This window comes from Chiroxiphia lanceolata, chromosome 6 (genome assembly GCF_009829145.1).
Source record: "Chiroxiphia lanceolata isolate bChiLan1 chromosome 6, bChiLan1.pri, whole genome shotgun sequence".
Taxonomy (NCBI): Eukaryota; Metazoa; Chordata; class Aves; order Passeriformes; family Pipridae; genus Chiroxiphia; species Chiroxiphia lanceolata.
Window position 1 is genome coordinate 47,201,505 of NC_045642.1, and position 24,852 is coordinate 47,226,356.

General features: G+C 35.4%; 1 protein-coding gene and 1 non-coding gene across 5 annotated transcripts in view; one reads left to right on the forward strand and one right to left on the reverse strand.

The window, feature by feature from the left end:
* EML5 (EMAP like 5) overlaps positions 1 to 24,852 on the reverse strand; it is a 113,698-nt gene that overhangs the window by 17,143 nt on the left and 71,703 nt on the right. Inside the window, exons 26-35 of one of the 4 annotated variants that reach the window (XM_032690972.1) lie at positions 24,075 to 24,276; positions 22,312 to 22,438; positions 20,710 to 20,724; positions 13,582 to 13,590; positions 8,038 to 8,116; positions 6,882 to 7,011; positions 6,102 to 6,200; positions 4,048 to 4,068; positions 1,013 to 1,186; positions 39 to 247 (exon numbers count right to left, since the gene is read on the reverse strand). In XM_032690972.1, the coding sequence (XP_032546863.1) occupies positions 39 to 247; positions 1,013 to 1,186; positions 4,048 to 4,068; positions 6,102 to 6,200; positions 6,882 to 7,011; positions 8,038 to 8,116; positions 13,582 to 13,590; positions 20,710 to 20,724; positions 22,312 to 22,438; positions 24,075 to 24,276 (1,065 nt within the window). The remainder of the gene's footprint in view (positions 1 to 38; positions 248 to 1,012; positions 1,187 to 4,047; positions 4,069 to 6,101; positions 6,201 to 6,881; positions 7,012 to 8,037; positions 8,117 to 13,581; positions 13,591 to 20,709; positions 20,725 to 22,311; positions 22,439 to 24,074; positions 24,277 to 24,852) is intronic. The other 3 variants (XM_032690974.1, XM_032690975.1, XM_032690976.1) reach the window with 3 other exon arrangements.
* On the forward strand, positions 20,277 to 20,348 carry TRNAE-CUC. The gene has a single exon. It is a non-coding gene; the product is annotated as a tRNA-Glu (tRNA).

The following is a 24,852-nucleotide window of genomic DNA, read 5'->3' on the forward strand; positions in this document are numbered from 1 at the left end:
TTTGTTTGTATGCATTTTCAAGTAGTTGAAGTACATACCGCTCCAAAAGCTACAGATAGCATCGTCTGCATGCGGGCATCTTCTATGGAGCTCAGCAGCCCTTTTTTACTGAGAAGAGCTCTTCCAGCCAGTGTCCAGAACCTCACATGTTTTACTCCCACAGAAACAAACTGGGTATCTGAATCTGGTCTGAATTCTGCTACAAATATACGCTGGTTATGTCCAGCTCGGCTGGCAATTTTGGCACCTGGCAGAAAGAAAATGAACATTTTGAACTAGCTGAGAAAAATACACATTTCCAATTAAAAAATGTTAAAATCATTTTAACCCATATGAAGATTCCTCAATCAGGATCCTTAGCTGCCATTTTAAACCTGTATCAACTCTTAAGAATGAGCATAGGCATGTTCTGACTGAAAAGGCAGTGAATGCTTCATCTTACCTAAGATTGTATAAACATAAACCTGACATTGTGTCCATCTCTAAAGCATCATTAGATGTCACTAGACAAGCTGTGAAAGATCATTTTCTACTAACTTGATAGCTGATCTTTAAACTTCTGAGAGTTACTAGTCGATCAACAGAAATCCTCAAAGAGAGAAGAAGTAAACCCCTAAGACCAGAGAATCAGATTCATAATCTGGGCATGGCTTTGTCAGACAGAAAGAAGATGAGAAAGCAGCTCACCAAATCGCTTTAGCCTGAATCCTGAACACAGATCAAAGCCGACCTGAAAACATGTAGTATAGCTTAAGACACCAACTACATAAGATGCATAGAGGAGCTGCAGTGGTACCACATTTCTGCAATTTGCAATTCTGGGGAATAATTTTATAACAACCTAGTCAGTAATCAGACATTTATTTAGCTCTTGTTGTACAGAGCACAGTGCACAGCATTTATTGTAATAATTTTTGATCTTCTGATATTTTAATGTTACAATTGCTCTTGACTCAAGCCAACATACCTCTGAAAATATAAACACATTCTACAAAAACAATCGCTTTCCTACCTTCCTGCCACTTCCAAATGGTAATGGTATGCTCAGGATCCAGCCCTACGGACAGTAGCAGTTTGCCAGTGGCACTGAAACTGACGGAGCAAACGCCCTTTGAATGGTAGCACCGCAGCACTGACAGTGTCTGCTTGTTCATTGCATCCCACACATGGATAGAAGGAGCTGTAGCTACACGAATATAAAAACATATCATCGGTATACATTTTGGAAATGTCTAATAACTTGCTTATAAGTTAAACAGTTAATATTTTTTAGTAAGACAAATACAGTTGTTGTGATCAGGCAAGGAAAAAAAGAAAGAAAAGAAAGGAGATTTTGGCCTCCTTTGGAAACCAATTTATGGTAAACAGGATCACCAGACAGAACAAACAAGTTGGCCTCATTATATTACCGGAGATGAAAACTTTGCTTAACCTGTTATGGGACTTGTGAAGCACAGAGGAAGCTCTGACAGTCAGCTGTCTTCTCCTGTTCTTCTCCTAGTAAAACTTAGATCAGCATGCTAACTCAAAAAACTTCATAAATATCGACCAACTTATCAAGAATGTAATTTCTATGTGGGTCTTTTAGACAACTGATAGTTACAGAGAAATTAGTGCAAGGCCAAAATCTTCTTTCTACAAAATGGCCATCTGTCTGAAATGTATGCCCTCTTAGGAGAGTGTCAGCTGAATCATCATCCTGCTTGCTGATGTACAAGAATTAGGATGTTTAGTTTGCATTGTTTGGACTGCAAGCTCTTTGCAGTAAAAACTGTCTTTCCATGCTACTAAAGTATGTGACGATTTCTACCATAATGACAGCTAGTTTTTTCCCAAAGGTAATGCCTTCTCAAAAGACCTTGCAATCCACACATAGTTTGCAAACTCTGAACAGTATCTAGGGCATTTCCAGGACAGTAAGATTATCAAAATTCTTTACTTCTGATCTCTAGTAAATTTGACTGCAGAGTCTGGAGGTCATAGGTTCTTGTCATAGACACAGATTCACATAAACTAAATTCTATTTCAGCTTCAACCTTTGTTTTTTTAATCAGCTAAAAATGTAGGCCCTAGAAGGCACGCATGTGATGGGAAACAGTAAGCACAGGAACTAGGCAAAATTTTAGCCCCATGAAACTCAGTTCTTGAACATAATCCCATACTTCTTCCAAACCAGTCTTTAGAAAAATCTTCCTAATTTCTTTTCTTTCTCATTGGAATTTCCCCTCATGCTAGTAATATGGTTTTACCATTACCTCTTGAAAGGTACTACAGCATAGTATGGACATGCCATTAAAACAGAAAGGGCAGGGGTTGACAACAACTGGCACGTCCCAAAATTTTCAGCAAACTCCTTGCTGTCCTTACGGGAAGCTGAGGGAAGAGAAAGCTTTATTATGGCTCTGAACAGTTTTTTTCTCTTCAGCACTCCCCTTGGTGAAACTCTGTATTGTCCTTGACCTCTGTACCTACCCTATAACCTTGGCCAAAATTTTTCTTTTGGGTGGCAGACAGAAAATTTCTCCTAGATTTCCTGAATAAGAACTGACAAAATCTTTCAGAGCAAGATTTGCAGGAGAGAGGACATGGACTCTGGGGTCCTCCTACTTGATGGTCTTCTTCTGAATGTCTCTGTCCTGACACTGCATCCTGCTTTGGAGTACTCAACACTCTCATAGGAGAGATTTTCTAAGATGTCAGCTACTTCTGGGAGCAGTTAGATAAAGTTACCATGGGCTGGAAGGACAAAAAATATCTTCAGCGAAGCAAATCTACACCAAGTTATTAGGCTGGAAAGGCAAACTGAGTTTCCTATTACAAACATTACTGCTTCAAGAACCCCTGCATCACTATAGACAACTGAAAATTGGAACTAGAAAAGCAAAAGTTTTTGGTAAGAAAGTTGCCAAATAGCCACGGATAAATTTTAAGTGAAACTATTCAACTTTTAAATGAAGGCAGGCAGCAGCTTGGATTCCAGACTAATGGTTCCACAAAGAAGAAAAAAGTAAGAGGGTTTGTTTCAAGCAACAACAACAGAATTTAGTTATATATACAAGCTCAAACTGAAGTTGCAGCAGAAAGAAGGCAAGTGAGACAGGGAAAGTGTCCAGGCACCATATGCAGGACTAAAGATGTTCTTTGATATAAATAGCCATATAATCACTGATTTTTTTTTATACAGTTTAAAAGTGTGGGAAAAGGTACCTATATTCTTCCTCCCATCCTTAGAGCAAGCACAATTTGGCATATTTAAAAGAAGTCAACACACATTAAAGATGTCATTGTACATCTGTTCTTCACAGAACAAGCTTTAGGTCCACATGAAGATTATTATAGTTTCTAGTACACATGAACACACATTTATGCATCTCTGAAGATTCTTCACAAGATGATTATGGCTGCTCAACAATGAACTCATTCACACACAATGGTGATGAATTTTTAAGATTGCAGTTGAAAAAACAACATGTTAATTAAAAATAGCTCAGTCAAGACTGTCAAACTGTCAAAGACCCAAAATGATACAGGAAAAAATTAAGCTGGCATCATAACAACATTTTGGATCAGTGGTGGTAACTGCATGACAATTGTACACAAATGTGAAAGGTGATTGGTTTTTTCACTCAGTCACCTAGGCCTCCTCAATGAAATTTACTTTAAAAATGCATATTAAAATTATACTCAATTGAATGTCTAAAGCAAACATTAATTGTCAGCCCCAACATGTCTGCAAAATCTGCAAGCATACACAGGAATGCTACAGTAGCAGTATGTATTAGAACTCACTAATCACTAAGCAGCAAGAAGGGAATATACAACTACAAAAGTAGTTTTTAAGTGTGTTCTAACATTTTTTATTGTTTCTATATTTACAGTTTGCTGAGTTGTTGTGGTTAATATTCAGTGCTGACAGTAATATGACTGATACAGGGTTTTAATAAACTAAAAATGAATTCACATCACTTATGATTCTATAAAGCTGCAGATGGGTACTACTAGATAGGCTAACTAGACCTGAAGATGTTAAAATTTTATTTCCCTTACCTGACATATCTGCTGAGTCTCCTGTAATGGAAAAGCAGCAGAAAGATAATTAGATCAGAAATAAGGTAAGTGCTAAAGAAAATATACGCCACATTTCGTGTAATTTCTTAACACACACCTTGATGTTATCTCTCTGCATTGCAGCAGCACCAATACTGCTTTCAGTGTTAAAGATGAATAATTACTGATAAAAGGAAGCCACATCAGAAACAAATGATAGAATGAATATATTTTGATTTCTATTTTGAGTTACAACACAAAAATCTACTTTTGGTGTATGTTAGGTCTCTGTCAAAGTAAATGAAAAAGGTTTTTTACATGTTATCAATATTTTAACAAATTAAGTGGAAAAAAAAATGCTGATTGCTTTTCTGCTAAGAAGTAGAGTTTGGGTCTGACCTTGAGAAATTGCTAATACACCCAATAATTTCCTACAGAGCATTAAGAAATCAGGATTTTAAAGGTTCAGGTACTGCAAAGTATTACCAAGACTCTGCCTAGCATTACAGTTTAAAAATACTTGAGATAATGTGTCAGTAAATCTTTTGAAGATTGCTATGTTTGTGCCAATCGTAACAGTAGGAAAAGTGGCAGCAGTTAAGCACGTTCTTTAAGGAGTATGTACTCCTTAATATTGTTTCAAAATGTAAAAGTAAGCATTGTTTGAAGATATTTTGCTTCCCGCTCATTTTTCTGATTTAATTCCCTCCTTAAAAGTATATATTGTGTGGTCTAATTTTTAAGTGTTATCTCCCCCTGATTTGTATGCCTTAATCCATATTACAAAACAGTTAAAATTGTTCTACTGCTAGTTGATGTAGCAATGATTATGAAGTCAAAAAAAGGCATTAAATCCTGTGTTTTTCTTGGGTAAGATGAATACTGAAGAAAAAGAAATTTCATATTCTTCCGGTACGGAAAGGCAAGCAGGGCCAGATTAAGAAATATGCTGAAAAATCAAGTTCCTAAGGACAATAAAAGGCCTGGAATTCCTTCAAATGTTCTTTGCAATCAAACCATAGGCAAAAATCTGCTGATAATTTTTTCCATTAAAATAATGTCTATTAACAATTTGTTTAAAATTATGTAAGGCAAAAAACTCACCAAGACATGAAGCTATTTTAGCTAAGCAGTTACTATTATCAATGAGTCAATTTTAATGAGACATGCACCTAAAAATCCAAAAGACACAGGAAAGCAGGTAATAAACTGTGAAAAACTGACTGTATTTAGATGAAACATCTAAAATACACCTACATAAATAATAAGCTATTTTGACTAAGATGCAATAAGGGGGTTTTCTGTATTCTATGCACTTAAGAAAACAACGTGGGTTTGAATCTGCTGACAAACAACCGCAACCAGATTGTAGGACTACAAAGCTCCCTATTCTACAAAATTTAGAAACAGCAGTTTCTGTCAGCTATGCAGATGCACAGTGTGGTTCTTGCTTTTTCTTTTCTTTTTTTTTAACCTGCTTAGTTCTTAGATCAGTTTTAATGGCACTATTAAACATATATACATTTTCCCTCTATGTTTAAATTTATCTGTAGGGAAACACCATTAGGGTTTTGGTTCTGCCAGGAATGTTAAAAATATGTAGTATTAAACCACCAAATATATATTATAAATCTGCTTGATGAGATAAAACCTACATAGTGTGACATATTTGAAGAATTCTGGCTTTAATCCATATAGAAATCAAGGTTAGCTGGATTCAGCTTCCTTGGACAGGCTATGACACTTTGGAAGGCCTAAGACAAGCTGACCATTCAATAAAAACAGACTAATTTCATGGGGCTTAAGATTTTAGAAAAAATAGTTTTGATAATACTCCAGACAAAAGATAAATTTAATCGTCTTTCATGCCTCAATATTTTTTGTCAGCTTTATTAAATTACATTCAAAAAAAATACGTAAAGAGGACAGGTAACTGAGTAACACTCATACAAACGGAGATAGCATAATCAAATATTTTTGTGATTTATCATGAACTTACAAAGCCCTAATTGCATGCTCTTATGTTCATTCTTTTTACAAAAATACAAACATACCTACTTGGCCAGTTGCCACTATGTTGGTAAACTTGGGGTGCTGATTAACAGTGAGGCACAAAATATCATCATTGTGTTCCTGGTAAAAAGACTGAGAGCCTAAAAAGAAAAAAAAAAAAAAGAGGTCAACTTTAATTAAAACACTTTCACACACATAGACACGGTCACTATTTGAAAATTTTATAATATTTGTTAGAAAAGAGGATTATGGTGATGTTGCATTTTGGAGCTTAAAATCAGAAAACAGAAACTCCTAATTTTTTATCTCTACTTTAACACACAGCACTCAATAACTCCAAACTACTCCTTCAAGTTTTCTACATCAAGTTGCTCAAATATCACAGAAACAAATGGCATTGTGTTACTCAAAAAAGGACTAAGTTATCTAAACTAAATTGGTTAATGGGAATGAATGTATGTGATACAGCTGACTGAAAAGTAAAGCAAATAAATAAAAATATTAACTTATTTTAGAAAAAAAAATTAAAGTACAGGGACCCTGTTGTTAAGCTCTTCTAGTTTCTGTAATCATTTTAACACGCAAATTTCAAAAAACTAATATCAAAATAATAAAATCTTACTTCCTTCAAAGTTTAGTCACCAGGAACATTTCAAGATATTTAATTTGCTTATGCAGATATTATGAATCATCTCTACAGACTGAATTTTTCAGCAACAAATAATAATTCTTTCACATAGTTATTTAAAGCATATTAGCTACTTCATAAACTGTAACTTCATGTATGTGAAGAAGTATTTTCCCTCAGAATTTTCTCCTACCTGTTGCCACATTGTACAAGATGCCAACAGACGCGGTATGATATATTACATCAGCACCATCATTCAAATAGTGCACATTGTTTCTGCAGTCCTTGCCTCGATACCCAAACACCAGCTCCAAAATTAGGTCCTAAAAAAGATATCCACATCTATTAGATACTCAAAACCTTAAAGCAATTATGAACCTTACAATCTTTTGTAAGATTTAATTTTTAATTATGTCCTTATGTAGTAAATGAAAAGGAGTTTAACGATGTCTCAAACCAACAGAAATTGAGATTGTGCCTTCCCTGTCAGTTTACATTGCTGCTCATTCCTGTCATACACAGTCATCTCACCCTTTCATATTTGTCTGGTGGATGCTGCAGACTATTTATGTGTGTATATGCACACATATGTATATATGCACAGAAAGAGATACTCATACACATGCACATAAATAAACAAATAGCAGTGAAGAGCATAACTCTTTTAATGAGGAGGACACTAAGAAACAAGGAATGACAAACACTGGTCCACAATGTAATTCCAGCTGGCAATTGAGAAAGTTGAATTACAGCCTAAAACTTCTAGAACACTGATGTCAAAAGGCTGCTTATTATGCTACAACAAACATTTTATAACATTGACAATATTTGAGTTGGTATAAAGAACTGCATTTTCCAAGGTTAGATGAAATTTCCACTTCAGAGTAATCAAAAGTGAGTACATTTATTTGCAATTGCCATGTAATGAAAAAACAGGTTCCCAAGCTAAAGGCATCATTAATAGAATTTTTAGAATTATTTTTAAAATTTTTATCAATGATGAATTTTAAATGAAGTTTTAGAGTAAATTAAAAAAAGTTTGGAATAAAAAATGTTTAGTTTTATTAGCGATAATACACCTTTTAACAATCCAGTCATCTACACAGCACATATTGATTTCTACAGACATTTCAAAGATTTTATGATTACTAAGAATTAAGTTGTAGTCCATTTAATTTGCAAGAAAAAGAAATACAGGCTCTCCCACTTTTTCTGCTATTTACCCACTAGTCACTATTCCCATCTTTGATGTATTTAACATACAACAATCATTTAATGTGTCCACAGACACATGTTCTGGCAAACAAAATCCTAAAAGGAGAGAAAGAGGAGATCAATGCTTTTCTTACCTCTATAGGTCTCTTTTTTTTCCCCACGTTATTTGTCTGAAGCTTCTCTGGCTGTGGCAATGCCCTACTAACTGGTGGTCTGAAATAAAGAACTGTGAATAAGAGAAGGCTGTCCGTCACCCATTCCATACTAACACAGTACCTTCCAACCTGCTAATGCATAGGGAAAACTTTAGAATCTTCTAAATATCTATACCCTATCCTACTTAACTCAGATTTGTATTCATCTTTAAAAGGAATACCTCTGTCAAAGGAGAAAAACAAAACCCAAAATCCTTTAACATGCCAGGTTCTCTAAAAATTCTTCAACAGTCCATGGGGTTAATGCAAAGGCTTGTTTTAAAATGATTGACCACTTATAAAATATTCTTAGCTTTTTCAAACTATGTTCTTAAGGTGCTTCCATCTTCTCTGCAGTAATTTTTACTGAATAAAGGCTTATCTGATTAATCTAAATACTTAGGATACTCATTCCTGTTCCCACATGCCTTCAGTAGACCCTAATTTTTCCTATTTTTGTAATAATTTGCAAAAAACTCCAGGTGCACCTGCCCATTCACTCTTATATCAGCAGATATGAGATATTGATCAATGCTTACTTGGCAGTAAACCATGACCATGCAAATGCAAGAGTAAGAGCCATAATTTATGTTCCACTGTTCTGAATAGTGCAGATTTAATAAGGAAATCTCAGATGGTTAGATTTAACAAGTATCTGCAACATATCTTCCACATTATGTTCAACTGTTCATATACAAAGAAACATACAAACAAATGAGCTTTATTTATTAAAATGATGCAACTATTCCTAGTAATTTGCAGGAGCATTGGTTATTGATTCTGTAGATACAGCATTTGCGGCAGTGATGAGAAACCTGTAAGCTTGACTGTTAAGAGGAACAATTAATTCAAAAATAAATTCTATATATAGATTCAATGACATCCAGATGATTTAATCCAGTAGGCAGTGTAACAAACTAATATCACACATAAAGCAACAGGTTAGCTTGTTTTTCATATTCCTTCTTAGTACAAAGCACTTTTAATTTCACCTCTGCTCCTGCTCTTGAGTGATGAATTTGATTCAAAATAATGACTGTGTTTTCTAAGAACGATAAAATATGATTTGTTTTTACGCTGTATATTTTGAACTACAGTTATTCAAATAAAATAACATTTTCTTAGCTTTATTTCTTCATCCTCCCTAATTTCAGTATATTTATAGATTGATGTCATATCACATAACAAAGTATTTGTACACAGTATAATGCAAATTATACTGCAACTACAAACTGTGTTCTGAGATGTTCCAGTTACTTCCTTTACTCTTAGAAACCTGTAAAGTACTTATGGGAAAAAAAATGACAAAAGAAAAATAGATGATGAAAAATTTCTCTGTTAAAGAAGTCTGTCATATGCCTGGATCACTCAAATTCAGCATCATACATCTAGATTTTATGAAATGTGAAACCTTTACAACAGAAAATCAAGTCCAGATATAAGAAGAAATATTGCTACTTCACACTGCATAGTTAGTTAACACTCTGAGTCTTTTCACAGGGAGGGAATATGGGCTGCATTAAATTCTTATCAGAGCAAAGTATGAAATAATAATTTAAAGGTAAAAAGAAAATTCAAGGCATGAAAGAAGATGAAAGACCATATTTACTATTCCTTCATAAATAAGTGCAAGTTAGAACAGAGATAACTTTAGTATGGAGAAAGACTTCTACAACTTCTCGAAGAATGGTAGTCTAACACTTGGTTTTTGTTACTCCCATAATTCTTTTTATTAAAAAACAGGCTTCTAATAAAGTGGCAAAAAAGGCAAAATCCGGAGACCGTGACCATATATAGCAAGTCCAATATGGACATGCACTAAAGGTCTACTTGTTCAGAGACAAGTTAAAAGAAAGCAGCATTTAAGTACAGTCTTTCAGTCCTGCTTGAAATTTGTGTGGTGGGAATGTACCCTCAGACTTCATTCTCAAAGGTCTTCAGTTCTTTTCTCCTCTCCGAGGTTTCCAAATAGAAGGGATTCACATACACCTTGCGACAGAAAAGCAAGATATTTGAATTTCTTTTTCACTTATAGTCTGGACCTAGCTCACAGACTTTCAGTACGTGAAGGTAAAAAAGTAATCTCCTAACTTTTGGAAAAGAGGAGGAAAAGCAAACCAATCACAGCCTTGGGTGTCTTCATCATCTATACAAGCACATTGACCAGCATAGAAACCATGGAATCTATCTCATTTCTGTCACCAATCCCAACATCCAATTTCGTGACCACTCTTGAATCACAACTGTCTCTCAACCAGCTTTTATACTTGATGTGAAATTCCTAGCCTGCCAAGCTATTTTCCATGTCTTCTCTTCTGTCCTATCCCATCATTGACTCCTAGGATCCTCTCACCTAGTTTGTCATACTACAACAATAGCACTGCTAGGTAAAATTCTCACTTTTTCATTTTAAAATATAAAGAAAATACACTTTTATTTAGAATCTTCTAAATTTCTAAAAAACTCCCCAGTGTTTACCATATTAAACATATATGGAGAGAGGTCATCTAAAAGAGGAAAAAATGTTTGGCTGTGTTTGTTCCCCACTTTCACAGCAGATGAGCAATTTCAGTTATAAATACACTCAGCAGGAGGCAACAGGTATCTCCCAGTGCTGTAGAAGTCTTGTCATCACTGTGTGCTACCCAAACTGAATCAAATCCAATCAAGTAAAACAACTGAAATGCATGAACAGAAATTGAAAGGCACAGATTCAGTATACGGGATGGGTTTTGTGAAAGCATTTCGGTGACACAGAGAATAAAAACCTGCCCATATTCATTCAATTAAATGAAGAGACAAAGAGAAACTCATACAGTGCAGTTCCTCTTAAAATTTGCTGGGGTGGGGTGAGGAGAGGAAGGAATAAATCAGACAGTTTCATTAAACATCTGAGGTAAATTTACATTAATGTTCCCTCTTCTCTCCTAAAACGAATTTTTTTCCCCAATTTTTTTTTTTAAATGGTCACACTGATATCCCAAATATTACAAAAAAAGTTTTGTATGGATTTTTAAGTGGTTTGGGTTTTTTTGCATATGAATATAAACACTGCTTAAAAGGGAACAAATTCTAGTACTTACAATCTGTGAAGTTAAATGATAAAACAATAACCAGTTCTCTGCCTATGAAATCAAAAGTCTCTGAAGAATGAGCAGGATTAACAAGTTAAATGAATTGCAAATACCCATGAGTCTACATAACCTGTTATTTTATGGTTAAGAATTATAGTTATTGAAACATATCTAATACCTGATTTGTGTAAAAAGTTAATGATATTAACAGCTGCTAAGCAAATTTTTTTCCTATCTACAAGTTTACTTTGAATTCTAATTAAAATTTCTGAATTCCTTTGGTACCTCCATAATTGCTGCTCGTTTATTAGGTAACTAGGATCCCACTTAAAAATGCAAGTTCACTAAAAAGCACTTATACAAAAATGTTTTCTTAAAAACCACTTACACAATGTTGACTTTGAAACCTTTTTTTTTTTTAAATTAAGTAAATGCAACATGTAGCTTTCTCTTTTTAAACATGGGAATTGGGAACAATGCTGAAGTGCCAAAAATTGGAAGATTGTATACCAGTGATTCTGTTGTTCTAACCATTAGTTTTCCCAAGAATCAGCTTTCCACTGTCAGATTACCTCTTCTCTCATCCCATGTAGCAGCAATAAAATCAAACAGCAGGTATAGTACGGAGTACTGCAGAAATGTGAGACTGTCCATGCTGTTTGTTGTGCATGCTGCTTCTATTGGCATGTTGCAGAACCCAAAAAGACTTCTGGAGGAAAAGAAATCCAGTTATCAAAGACATATTAAGGAGTAAAAAGAAAATCACAGTGCCACCTTACTCAGCTGTGAAGCATCAACATGTTACTGGAACTCAACATTTCTCTGCTGCTTCGTTCTAGAATATGGCATTTTTATAACACTTGCTGTCTGCTAATCCCTCATGATAGAATGGGAGAAGAGGTAAAACAGTCTCACATTAAACAGCTGCTTGAGAAGACTGTCTATACTTAAAGGCTGCATGGATACAAATATAGGTTGATTTCATCCTTAGCCAATCATTAGAGTACATTAATATCTGTACATTACCACGCAACAGAATAAAGGGAATGTACACTGGTCAATAAAACTTGGCAACTTTTACTCAGCTTTATCATCTAACAGGTCACCTAAACAATTTATCAAAGTACCTATCCATGCAAGGCTAACTCTATACTGATCCAGAGCAGTGGAACCAGAATGCAAACTACAAGCACATAAGTTTTTTTTTCCCAGTTAAGCTTCAAGACGACAACTTGTGCATTTAAAAGCAAGAATGTTGAAGGACAGAAGAATACATTTTCCAAGTGCATTTTTGAAGGTGTGAAAGCTGAAGATATTTTTCACTTGCTATTTAATGTGCAGGAAAGTGACTGATGGCATATACAACACACAGTGGTCATATGCCTGTATGCATAACTGGTTGCATGCTCAAAAACTGTGTGCAAAAGATGGGAAGGAGAGCATGAATAAGATTTTGGAGTAAATGAACATATAGATGGGTTCAGTTTGAGCATGTGGAAGGAAAGTTCCAGCCATCTATCATAAGGGAAATAAATATCTTAATATTGGTGCTTTGTTTTCAAAATGAAAATAGAATTGATATATATATTTTAATATTTCTTGTTATGAAACCATAAAAATTGCATACAAGCATTTATAAGTAGTGTGTGAAACAAAGAAATCCCTTTTTCACACTTTTAGACATAGCTTCAATATTACTGATACTGCTACCCATGTTGTCTTGTATGATGTTGTATTTCACTCCCTATTTTCATTATTGATACTGAGTTTCTAAAGTTATTAACAGAATAAGTATGAAGTATAGAATGAATTTTAAAAGTAAGGATGACTTCTTTCAATTTACTCTTGGTAAGATCTTCAAAGTCACTTGTAAAAATTTATAGAGGTCTGATTTCCATTATAAGATAATGAAATGTGGTAGTTTATGAATACTGCTTCTTGGTAATAATTACTCATAAATATTTTCAAGTGCCCTATGAGTAGTAAGTGCCAGTTTGTATCTATTAATGCAGATATAGGTAATCTAATACTTATATAATTTAATAATATATGCACCTTGACATGTCAGGTGAGTCTGTCCCATCAAGTGCAAAACAGCTGTCCACTAGAGAACTGGAAAGGGAAAGAGTTCTAATCTCTATATTTTAATAAATATTATTGAAAAGCAATACTTGTAAAACATAGGGCAGTTTAATAGTTTATGGAGTTAATTTTATATTGGTAGGTTTAAAAAAATCTGGCCTATTTTATGAAACAACTACAATGAATACATGTAATTTATAATTTGTAATACAGTAATATTCTAAAGAGTGATAGGTGCATGGTATAGCACCCAACATGACAGATGGCTTTTACGGAAAATGGGAGATGACAGTATATGATGGACTAGATAGCAAAATAAAAGCATTACCTGGAACCTCTTTTCAGCAGCAGATGGGAAAGAGAAAAGGATTACTTATACAAGTTTGGGTAAAAGTTAGGTGTCAGTGAATTATTCATATAAATAATTACTATTGACTTCCTGGTTTGTTTACTTCTTTTTACAAGGGGATTACTCACTTCATAGACTGTGTAAATCTATTATTTGTATAGAAAACTCCCATTCACTTAAATGAGAATTATGAACATGTGTTCATATGAGAATAAAATTCTTAGGAATAATTCCTACTGTAAACAGAGAAAGAAATCAGAAGCAGACCCAAAAACCTCTGAGGTATATCAAGTGTTTAAAGAGCTGGTAAACACAACACTTGAATTTAATGCACAAAATTAGCTGATAGAACAGTCAACTCACTATTAGAGACAGACATTCAAGTTCTCTCATAAAAATACATTCAGTTATACTAAAATACAACTACCTCAGCTAGTCAAAATGTGTGGGCTATTGAGTTCTGCCGATATATATTGGTTTTTTATGACTATTTGATCCAGCTTATGTTAACTGAAGATACTTTGCACTGGATGGGTTTCCTCAGTCAGGTACGATGCACACTCCTATACCTCAACTAGCCGAAAATCATTATTAACCATCAGAATATATGGGCATGTATAGATTATTTCCTAATATTTGTAGTATGCATGGGCACTTTCCATTAGTTTGATTAGAAGGTACACTTCCACTGATGTGGTTAGAACAACCACGCAACTCCATTGCAGCAAGGAGGACACGAGTTAGTTTTTTTCACTTATAAGTGAAGCAAAAATAATGTAGGGAATAATTTAGGGAAAACTTACCTGAAAATTAAGAACACAATGTTAACAACTCGCCAATTTACAAATGGATTTTTTCACCCATTGAAATTAATGTGTTTTACTCAATTTCTTCTAATTAGTTCTAACTTTATCCTGCAATGCAAGACTGATGCACTGTTTCCTCATATATCAAACAGCTAAGTCTTTTCTCACAATAAAATCCAAATGTAGCTTAAACATGTTTTACAGTCAATAACATGCAATTCTTCAATGACTACAGAATTCAAATACCTTCAGATAATTTTCACAGTAAGCTCTATGCAGGGGAAATGAGAAATTCTCCAAGAACGGAGCTCAGTTTTCTCTTAGAATTTTCCTGAGTCCACTGAAACAAATTTTCATATAGTCAGAGGAAACTTTTTAGCTTTGATTTGGTGGTTTCAATTCTTTAATATCCAATTCTACCATATGGACCACATATGACATGTAAAATTACTAGCTAGCAAATGTTTATGCATATGGAGATATGGTTGGATACCTAACTGGTACAAGGCAGATTTCATAAAAGGCTTTTGTTCAGTCTTCATCACTGAAACATGGAAGATTTCCGTGAAGCTGAATTCAACCATAGCAATATGCCTGTGTTCCAGCTACCCCTTTCTTCAACAAATGCATTCTGTTCAGATAACTTCTTAGGTTCTGTTGATAAAACTAGTCTACACAGATCGTAAATCAAATACAAATCTTCCAACCTCCATCAGTGGGCCATGCAATCATTTTTCTAGACATTTCCTTTTTAGTTGCAAAATTAATAGATTTTTCTCTTTGCATTCAAAAAAGGATATTATTTGGTAAAACTTGATACTTTGCTAATTGGCTTTTCCATTTCCTCAAAGACATGAGTTTTAGCTCATCTTTGAGAGGAAGAAATAATTACCTCAAACTGGTAAAGGAAGACTATTCCTTTCCATGATGATGTTTCAGTCTACAGCTTTTTATACAAGAAACTAACAATAATTACATTTGTGCTTGGAAAGAATGAAATCTGAAATTTCAGGGGTTTCAGTCTCAAGGGTAATGCCCTGTACTAACACACATTTCAATGGGCATAAAGGTTGGCTTCAAACAGGCCCGTTTCCTAAAACTGTTGTTTTTTAAAGAAGTTAACTTTAAATTTAAACTTTCCTGTAATCTAATTTATTCTGCAAACAGGGAAGACAGAGAGAAAGAAGAAGCTGCTATCACAAAATCTCTTGCTATAATTTTTCATTTTGATTTCTCGCTTCTCCCCTCTCCCAGATCACACAAGTTGACAAAGTAAAAGGAGAAGATGATTTTTTACAAAAAGAGTTCTGGAATCCATGCTATATACACTGATATCACAAGTCACTAAATTAGCAAACAGAAAAATGTAATTGCATTTTTTTCATTTATCTAAAACATATGGGAAATGTTTGTTTAAAATCTCTGAATTTCTCCTTCAGTGGTAATTACGAGGTGATAATTATGAGGTTCATATAAAGGAAATCTCATTTCAGTAGCTTCCTCCCTCTCACTCCCTTGGAAAAACAATTTAGTTTTATTTGCTGTCTGTATTGGGTAAAAATTCTTCACTTCTGAATCTGTAAAGGACTAGTTTGTAAATCATTTTTTGTTTCCTTCCCATTTTTACATCTGTCCATAAGTCCTTATAAACACTCAAAAAAATCCTCAAGACAAAAAATAAGGAAATATATAAATAAAATCAGTTTTGCCACAATGCCCGGTTTGGAATTTACCCGGGAATGGATGCAAAACACCCAAAGAATTTTTGAAAGATATAAGCCACTGAGATCTTTTCATGCAAGAGATCTCAGCACATGGACTGAGTAATGGTTTTAGCTGTCTGCAAGTCTTTAAAATTTATGGTGAAAAATTACTGGAATCCTGGTTGTTTAGTTTTGAGATCTCTTGGTACAGCCATTCTTACGTAAGTGACATTATTAACAGCATTTCCCCTTTGACAGTGACAAATAGCAAACTTCAGGGAACATAAGAACAGAATAAGAACGGAGTGATATTCTCCAGAGTCATCTCCCAACCTCCAGTGATTTGCAGTTCAGGAAGTAGCTGAGCCAAAAGTCTTTTGTGTTTTCAAAATCAATCATGATGGATTTTTTTCTGAGTAATTTATCTAACAAAAAAAATACTAGAAAAAGATCCTTACTGAAGGATCAAAATGGTTTTCAAATTTATTTTGCGTTGCTGAGTATGCATAGTGCCGTTACACAAACAAGCTAGAGACACAGTAGACATCTTTTCACATAAAAAAAAATATTATCTATAAACATTATTATTCAGAAATTATAAATAATTCAAATTACAGACCTAAGTGCTGCCTCACAGCCAGTGGCATTTTGTGTTTTCAACTGAAGTTGAAATAAGTATTCCCATTTCAGTGACATAGTATGGTAATTTCACTACTAGAGAATGGTATATATTAGTAGAGGTGGCCTTTCACAACACTGCAAGCAAACCTTAAACCAGTTGAATCTGAATGAAATCTTGAATTCAAATCCATAAGGTCTTTTTTAAAAGTTGCCTGAAATTTAAAGTTTTAACGTATTTCTATTCAGCGTATCAACTTTTACAGTACTAGTATCTCTAGGTTTAAAAAAAATAACTCCCTCCCTTATTTTCTTTTGACTATTGAATTGCTTAAATACGAAAAAGAAAAGTCCCAGAAAAACTTGGGGAAATCATGTTTGTCCTGACAGAAAAATAAAGGCAGTGCGGCCTGGAATTAGAAGCTGATGCAACTCACATCTCCAGTTAATGTCTTAGCCATAAAAATGATGAAGACACAGAAATGTCCACTGCTTTTAGTAAAACTGTGTTGTTGTGAAGGTAAAAAGAAACTTTTTTTAACTTCTGCTATTTCAAAGAAAAAAGTAATTTATGAGCAAAACCATAAAGCTGAGAACAGGAAACTTTATTTGTTGAAGATCAAAAGTAATCCTTAGTTCAGATTCACGTTCTGGGAACTGCATTCAGATTTTGAATCAAGGGTCACTGGAAGAAAATAATTATGCTACAGCAAAAGCAGAATCGCCTGTTTGTTCACAGAGAAGTTACCTACCCACCAGACTACAGCATTTTGCAGCCTCTTCAGCCTGCTGTCCCTTTCTGACTCTAGAGATTCCTTCATCGGTTTTTGCAGCGCTTTAGCAACAAACCACTGTTTTGACATGGGTTTATATGTATTTGAATTTTTGATAGACTAAATGGCATAAAAGTGTCATTTCCTACTGCTTAAAAAAACCCAAGGTCAACTCAACCTTTCTCATAAATATTACGATCAAAATAATTTTAGTGAATCAATTTTTGAGCAATACCTGACTCTAAATACAGGTCACAGAGTCAGACTACAGCTCCTGGCCTTGCAGATGGGCTTTTGTGAGTCAGAACTAGGAAGCATATCAGATTTCAGGTAAGGTACTTCTCCTTCTAGTGTTCTCTTTTAATCTCATTTAATACTCTGGATACTAAAAGTCATAGTCCTTTTACATAGAGGAAACTTCACTATTAAACTAGGGTTTATGAATTACATTTCAGCTGTCAGGCACAATCTTAAGTAGTAACCACATTTTTGGTTTGGTGTTCAAAGTCTTTATACACAGCTTTGGAGCTCAATTATCTTGTAGTATTTAACTCCATCTTCTCCCATAGAGAATTAAACACTTCCTACACTCTAGTAAAAGAGGTTCAGATAGTTTCTGAATAGAAATCTCCTCCATACACAAAGCACATTGTACACTAGTGTGCACCTGTGATCCTGAGATTACAAGGATTCCAATAAAGTGTTACTACAAGAATCACATCTCTTCTGATGTTTGACAGTCAACATTAACAATCTTACACATAACATGGAATGCCATGGATGTACGATGTACACTCTGAACAGTTGTACTGTGTTTGCACAGCAGGGTTTGGGTAGCAGGAGGGGCTACTGGGGTGACATTATGAGAAGCTGCTAGAAGCAGAGCCAATGTCAGCCAGCTCCAAGACAGACCCACCAAGGCTGAGCCACCAGTGATGGTGGTAACGCCTCTGGGACAATTCATTTGAGAAGGGAGAAAAAGTTGCTGTGCAACAGCAACAGCAACTGGAGAAGAGTAGTGGGAATATGAGAGAGAAACAATGCTGTGAACACCAGGTTCAGTGAAGAAAGAGGGGGACCAGGTGTTCCAGGCCCCTGCAGCTCGCTGTGAAGACCACAGTGAGGCAGGTGGTCCCCCTGAAGTCCATGGAGATCCACAGTGGACGGACAACCATGGAGCACAACACACTGGAGCAGGGGGATGCCCAAAGGAGGTTGTGACCCCATAGGAAGCCTGCGCTGGAGCAGGCTCCTGGCAAGACCTGTGTCCCCATGGAGAGAGGAGCCCACACACTGGAGCTGGTTTGCTGGCAGGACTCGTGACCCTGTGGGGGTCACGCTACTGCAGTCAGTTCCTGAAGGACTGCATCCCATGCAAGGGACTCATGTTGGATCCACTGCAGCCCATGAGAAGGATGCACACTGGAGAAATTCATGGAGGACTATCTTCCATGGGAGGGACCTCACACTGGAGCAGGGGAAGAGTGTGAGGAGTCCTTCCCCTGAGGAGGAAGGAGTGGCAGTGACAATGGGAGAACTGACTGCAACCCTCATTCCTTGTCCCCCTGTGCTGCTGTGGGAGGAGGAGGTAGAGAACTCAGAAGTAAAGTTAAGCCCTGGAAGATGGGAGGAGTGGGGGTAAGGTGTTTTAAGGTTTAATTTTTTACTGATTAGACTGGTAACAAATTCAAATAATTTCCCCAAGTTGAATCTGTTTTGCCTGTGACAGTAATCGGTGAGTGATCTGTTTTGTCCTTTTTTCCACCCACAAGCCTTTGGTTATATTTTCTCTCACCAGTCCAACTGAGGAAGTAAGCGATAGAGCAGCTTTCGTGGGCACCTGGCATTCAGTCAGGGGCAAAGCAAAACTCTGTATAAGTTAACATGCTCTGAAAACTTACACAGAAACAAAGACTTTACAGACACACTTTTTTTTCCAAAAGCCTAAAACCAGAACTGATAGAGGTTGCTAGTGGTATGTTTTAAAATTTAGATGAAGACAGTAGCTTTCTTGATTATGTCAAGTTGTCTTTAAGAATGATAGACAGAGTTTAACACAATTGTATCATCTGGTACCACAGGTATGTGACTTCATTGAAACAGAGTCCAGGTAGGTATGAGAGGGCTTCTCCTTTTTCAATCAGTGTAGGTCCAAGTGGCCTGGTACTTCAGTCTACAAGTCTGAAGGGTGGTCTACAGCCTAAGGATTTGTTGTGCTACAAATGTAAGAGCATGTTTTTGAGTTTGCATATATTCTAAATAGAGTATGTGCAAAAGCTCATAACCTAATGCAGGCACCTAAGCTAGAGACTCCCATATGAACGCTATGTGGACCCAGCAGTTCAGATCCTCAAGTAGTATACTGCATTGGTAAAATGCTGCAGCCAAGGCAATAATTTTCCTCTTGTTCCTGAAGCTTTATTAACTCCAACACAACGCTGCAGACATGGTGATACTGCTCAAACAGTCACTTCAGGCATCCCTGCAACATGCTCACTGCACTCTCTATTCCATGTTGGACCTCTACAACAACACTGTAATACAGTCTTACAAAAGTCCACAAGCAGTTAGGTAAGCTCTGATTCCAGCTACTGAAGTTAAGCTGTTCCTTATTCACTCCAAAGTATTGAGGAAAGGAGGATGAGGTTTGAACACCTCCTCTCAAATACTTTATGTAGTGTTCACTCATGTCAACTCAGACTGAGAACTGGATGGATTTTTTTGATCCTTATCTCTTGTCTACCCATTAACGAGATACTATTTAATAGTGGGGACCCCTGGTGGTCTAGTGGTTAGGATGCAGCACTCTCACTGCTGCGGCCCAGGTTCGATTCCCGGTCAGGGAAACTTCCCCGGGCAGATGGAGCTCATCAGCCCTGTAAGGCCATCCATCTAAGAGAAGGTCACTCTAAACAAACCTATGTCCTGAGGACCTCACTGCCACTGTCCAAGCTTGCTCGGCCCCGGCAGATGAGCCCCAGGATTAAAGGGTGGGCTCAGCTCAGCGCACACTGTGTCTCACCTAAAAAATCCACTGTGCAGGTTCGAAGGGTAAAGACCCTTCCCAAATCTTCGTTCGTGAAGACTGGCCATACATTTAATAGTAAAGAGATAAATCCTTCACTTCTATTTCAAAGTGCAATTACTTTCCTAAGCAGTTTGTTATTAAAATGCATTTAATCCTGGACTTTGTGTAAATAAACTTACCTTACTACCCCCTGCCTTCATAGGAAGCAAAAGGAAAGAGTAATAAAAATAAAATAAAAATTAGTATCTATGACAGTAGACTAAAACATTTACCAATCTTATACAATATTAACTTTATCAGGACAGAAATAAAAATATATACAGTAACCATAACCTGGTTTGAGTCTTTACAAAAAACTTTTCTCTGAAGTTTTAGGGCCCCAGACTTTTAATAATGTGATCAATGGAATTCTTTCATTAACTTTTATGCATTCTGAATCAGAACTTAATTACCTTACTACAGAATTAATTCTCTTTTAATATTTTATTTGAAACTGAAAACCACAACTCATTCAGCTTCCAGAAATAATTCTTGAAAGAAACACAAGAGGTTTACAATTTCATTTAAAGAAAAAAATCTTTAATCATAGCTTTCATACCATGCACATTATTTCTTTTTGATTTCCATATCAAATAATCTAATTAAAAAAGAGAAAGACCATTTCTCATTATAAATGCAAGACAGGGAACCACGGCATTATACACAGGCATCCCACTCCCTCCTTCAGCAACACAACTTAAAAACAAAATAAACACAAAAAACTCCCACAGCGTCAAATTGCATTTCTCAACAAGAGTATCACAGATGTGTCCAGCTTCACTGTGGAAAGAGGCATGAGCATCATAACAGAACTCCTCACATTCCTGCAGGAAATTTCCAATCTGCTATTTCACTATCTTGTTACATCTAATTATACTGTGTTCTTTTCCTTACTTCCCTCTCTTTAATATTAGCATTCCTCAATTGCCATGTTAGGAATCCCTCTTTCCTTCTCCCTCACATATACTGTCCACATCTATTTTGCTGACAACAAACAACTTTCAGAGTCCTGTGCTTAGCTGCAAATTCTACAACAGCTAATGTTCTAGTGATTATAAATTGTTTTTCTATTTCACATCTACTCTACCTTCTGGTCTTATTCTATTCTGCTCCTCACCCATTCACTTCTAAAGCATATAATAGTGAACCAAGCAATACAACTGACACTGCAAAGCAAGCAACTTCATTTTCCAAGACTCATTAACAGAAAATGCAGAACCACTGTAGACAGAAGGTACAAGTTATGTGGAAATAGAAGCAGTGCAACAAGCAATTAGAGCTGAATTTGTCAGAGTATTTTGTTGGCCGAACCAAGAAAGAGAGCTGTGTTTCATGAAAAAGATTGTACAGGCTAATGCCTATGATGCCATCACTAGATACCACTTAGTATTTAAGTTTCAAAAAGAACATATTCTTAAACACCAGCAAATAAATCAATTATCTCAAGAAACTCCCCAAACATAAAAATATACATACACGACTTGTAATCTTTTGTGTTCTCTGAAAAATATATACAGCCTAGTCCTTAGGTAAGAATTTTCTTTTTCTTTTCTCCAAAGAAATGTTCAGACTCTTTTTATACGTATCCTTTTAAGTTAAGAATTATATACTTCAATATCATTTTGTTTTACTATTATTATCTTTTCAGACTGATTTCTTGGCTAGAATTGTAATTTAGTAATTACCTTTCATCTAAGATTGGCTCCTTTTGTTGCAGATGAGGCTTATAATTTAGTAATTACCTTTCATCTAAGGTTGGCTCCTTTTGTTGCAGATGAGGCTTAATTCCAAACATTGGTCTAATGTTTGTTGATAAGGCTTTGATGGTGTAATTAATTTCATTTTCCCTTGTTACATCACTGTCATAACCTAACAAAACCAGAGTGAACAGTATCAAACCAAACTAAGGTACCAGAAAAAAAAATTAAATCATAATTTGTGCAGATTTCAACAATGTACTGGATTACAAAAACAATTATAGCATCTATTATTAGTAACATAAATACACAACAGAAAGAAAGCAGCTAGGAATCATGAACATTGTTAATAAAAGGCATTCTAAGAAAAAAACTCCCTACAATATCTTTGTGGAAAAAAATAATTAAAGAGTTCAAAGTTATCCTATTTCTGCTTGGTTGGCCTTAACTAGGATCACTAACAAAGGACCTCACTACCTGACACCTGCTCTTAAGATGTGTAAGATTTGGCACCTGGTTGTTCTCAGTTCCAGGGTCCATCCATTATGATGGAATCTATAGGTCTGCACAGGGTTCCTACACAATGCTTAGGGATAGTCAGGCATATCAAGGTGATGTTTACCATGGTAAACATGGCGAAAAAGCTAAACAGTGACAGGGTTATTACCCACCATTATTTATTTTTTTAAGATAGAGACTTCTAGTGCCAACACTATGAATAGTTCTTAACTCTAACTGAAATTAATAGGACATGACCAACAGAAACTTTTGTGGATAAAGATGTCAGTGTCTTTTCTTATAAAGCTTCACAGACCTCTCTCTTCTAGAGTACTTTCGAACACATAGCTTAAGAGGGTTCTGTGTAAAGTACCAGAGCCTAAGGAAAGTTATAGTGCTAAGATGTGCTAACAGGTCACAGACAGAAGCTGAACAAAACCTCTGAAAATTGCAATTTTTGACTTAGAAAGTTAAAGCTGACAAGTCTTCCTGTAGGCAATTAAATTACTTTGTGGACGTATTCTTCAATAATTTTAAGAAGAAAGACTGAATAAAAACTCTTCTCCAAATAATGTTTACTATGTCTCTGATACTTAAAGTGTTTCTTTGGTCGTTTAGCAGATTTTAGTGAAAACTGAAGATAATTTATTACACAGAACTATTTAAAGAGTAGCAGTGATAGTTTAAAAGTGCTCGAAGACTGAGGAATTGACGTGGAGGAAAAACTGCGCTTAGGAGAAGAGAAAACAAGTTTGGAGGTTCATGAACCCTTGGAAGTATAACATGAAAAGGAGAACACTAAGTATGGCACAACCATCATAAATTGATACTACAAAATGTAATTAATACTTTATAACTATTGATTTTATGATCTTGCAATAGATTGTTCCATTTATCAATATCAGTCTACCTCAGTCTACTATGCTTCCATGTTATGGAAAAAGATGCTATAACATCAAGATAACTGTGATCTCACAGTTAATATAATTCCTTTAGAATTGGTGCCTAAATCTAAACTGTGATGATTCTATTTTTATAGACATTGACACAAATTTTTTTCTTTTAAAGAGTCTATTTATATACTCTAACTCAAAGCAGCAGTAAGTCAAACATTTCACGATCATTTTCTTGTCAGCAGTTTAACAGTCCTTTCCCCAAAAAGAAATTTTATTTAACATTTTTGAGCTCTTCACTACTTACAATCAAAACAATCTATAAAACGATTATTTCCAAATTAGCAGTTTTCCATTAATAAAACAAAGTCTTCTTGAAATACCATAAGCCAGCTAGTTCCATAAATTATTACCCACCTCCATCTTCTTCAGAATCTAGATCAGACTCTTCACTGTCACACTGTCTGCTATCCCGATGTCCTTCCATCTCATAAGTCCACAGCATTAAAGAGGTGTCTGCTCCTCCAACAGTGACCAACAAACTGTCGTCGTAGGTCCAACGGACATTTGTTACATGGGTACTGTGAGCAACATACCTCTTAAATTTTCCAAACTTTCCCTTAGAAGGGAAAAAGAAAGGCAAGGATCAAATTTAACCAGTCTGCTAGACAAAACTGAAATGAGTTGCCAGTGCACAATGACATGTCTTAACTTCTTTACAAGTTCATGCTTCAGCTGTTTTTCATTTCATATGATTGTATCACATGATTTGCCAAGTCCCTCTCCTATAGCAACTTCATGAAATTGTTAACCATATCTCCATATCAAGCATGTAAGAATTAGTTTATAAACAGACTCCAGCAATTAACACTGGATCACTTTTCCTAAGAGAGACAATAATCTAACTGATTTAGAATAAAATTCACATAGAATATTTTGAGTCAGTATTTGTGCATTGTTGCCATCCTTATCATGGCAACATTTCAAAATTGAAGACGTATTTACTAATAAATAAACAGGAAAACTAGAAAGGTTCTGGAAGAGTAGTAAAAATATAATGTGCTTCTGTAATGGCTTTTCTATGATGCATGGTTAAATAATATTAAAGTTCTTCATCTTAGAAAAAAATTACTGAGGTTGAACAGAATGAAGGTCCTTAAATTCATGAGTGAAACATAAGTGAGCAAGAGATGTT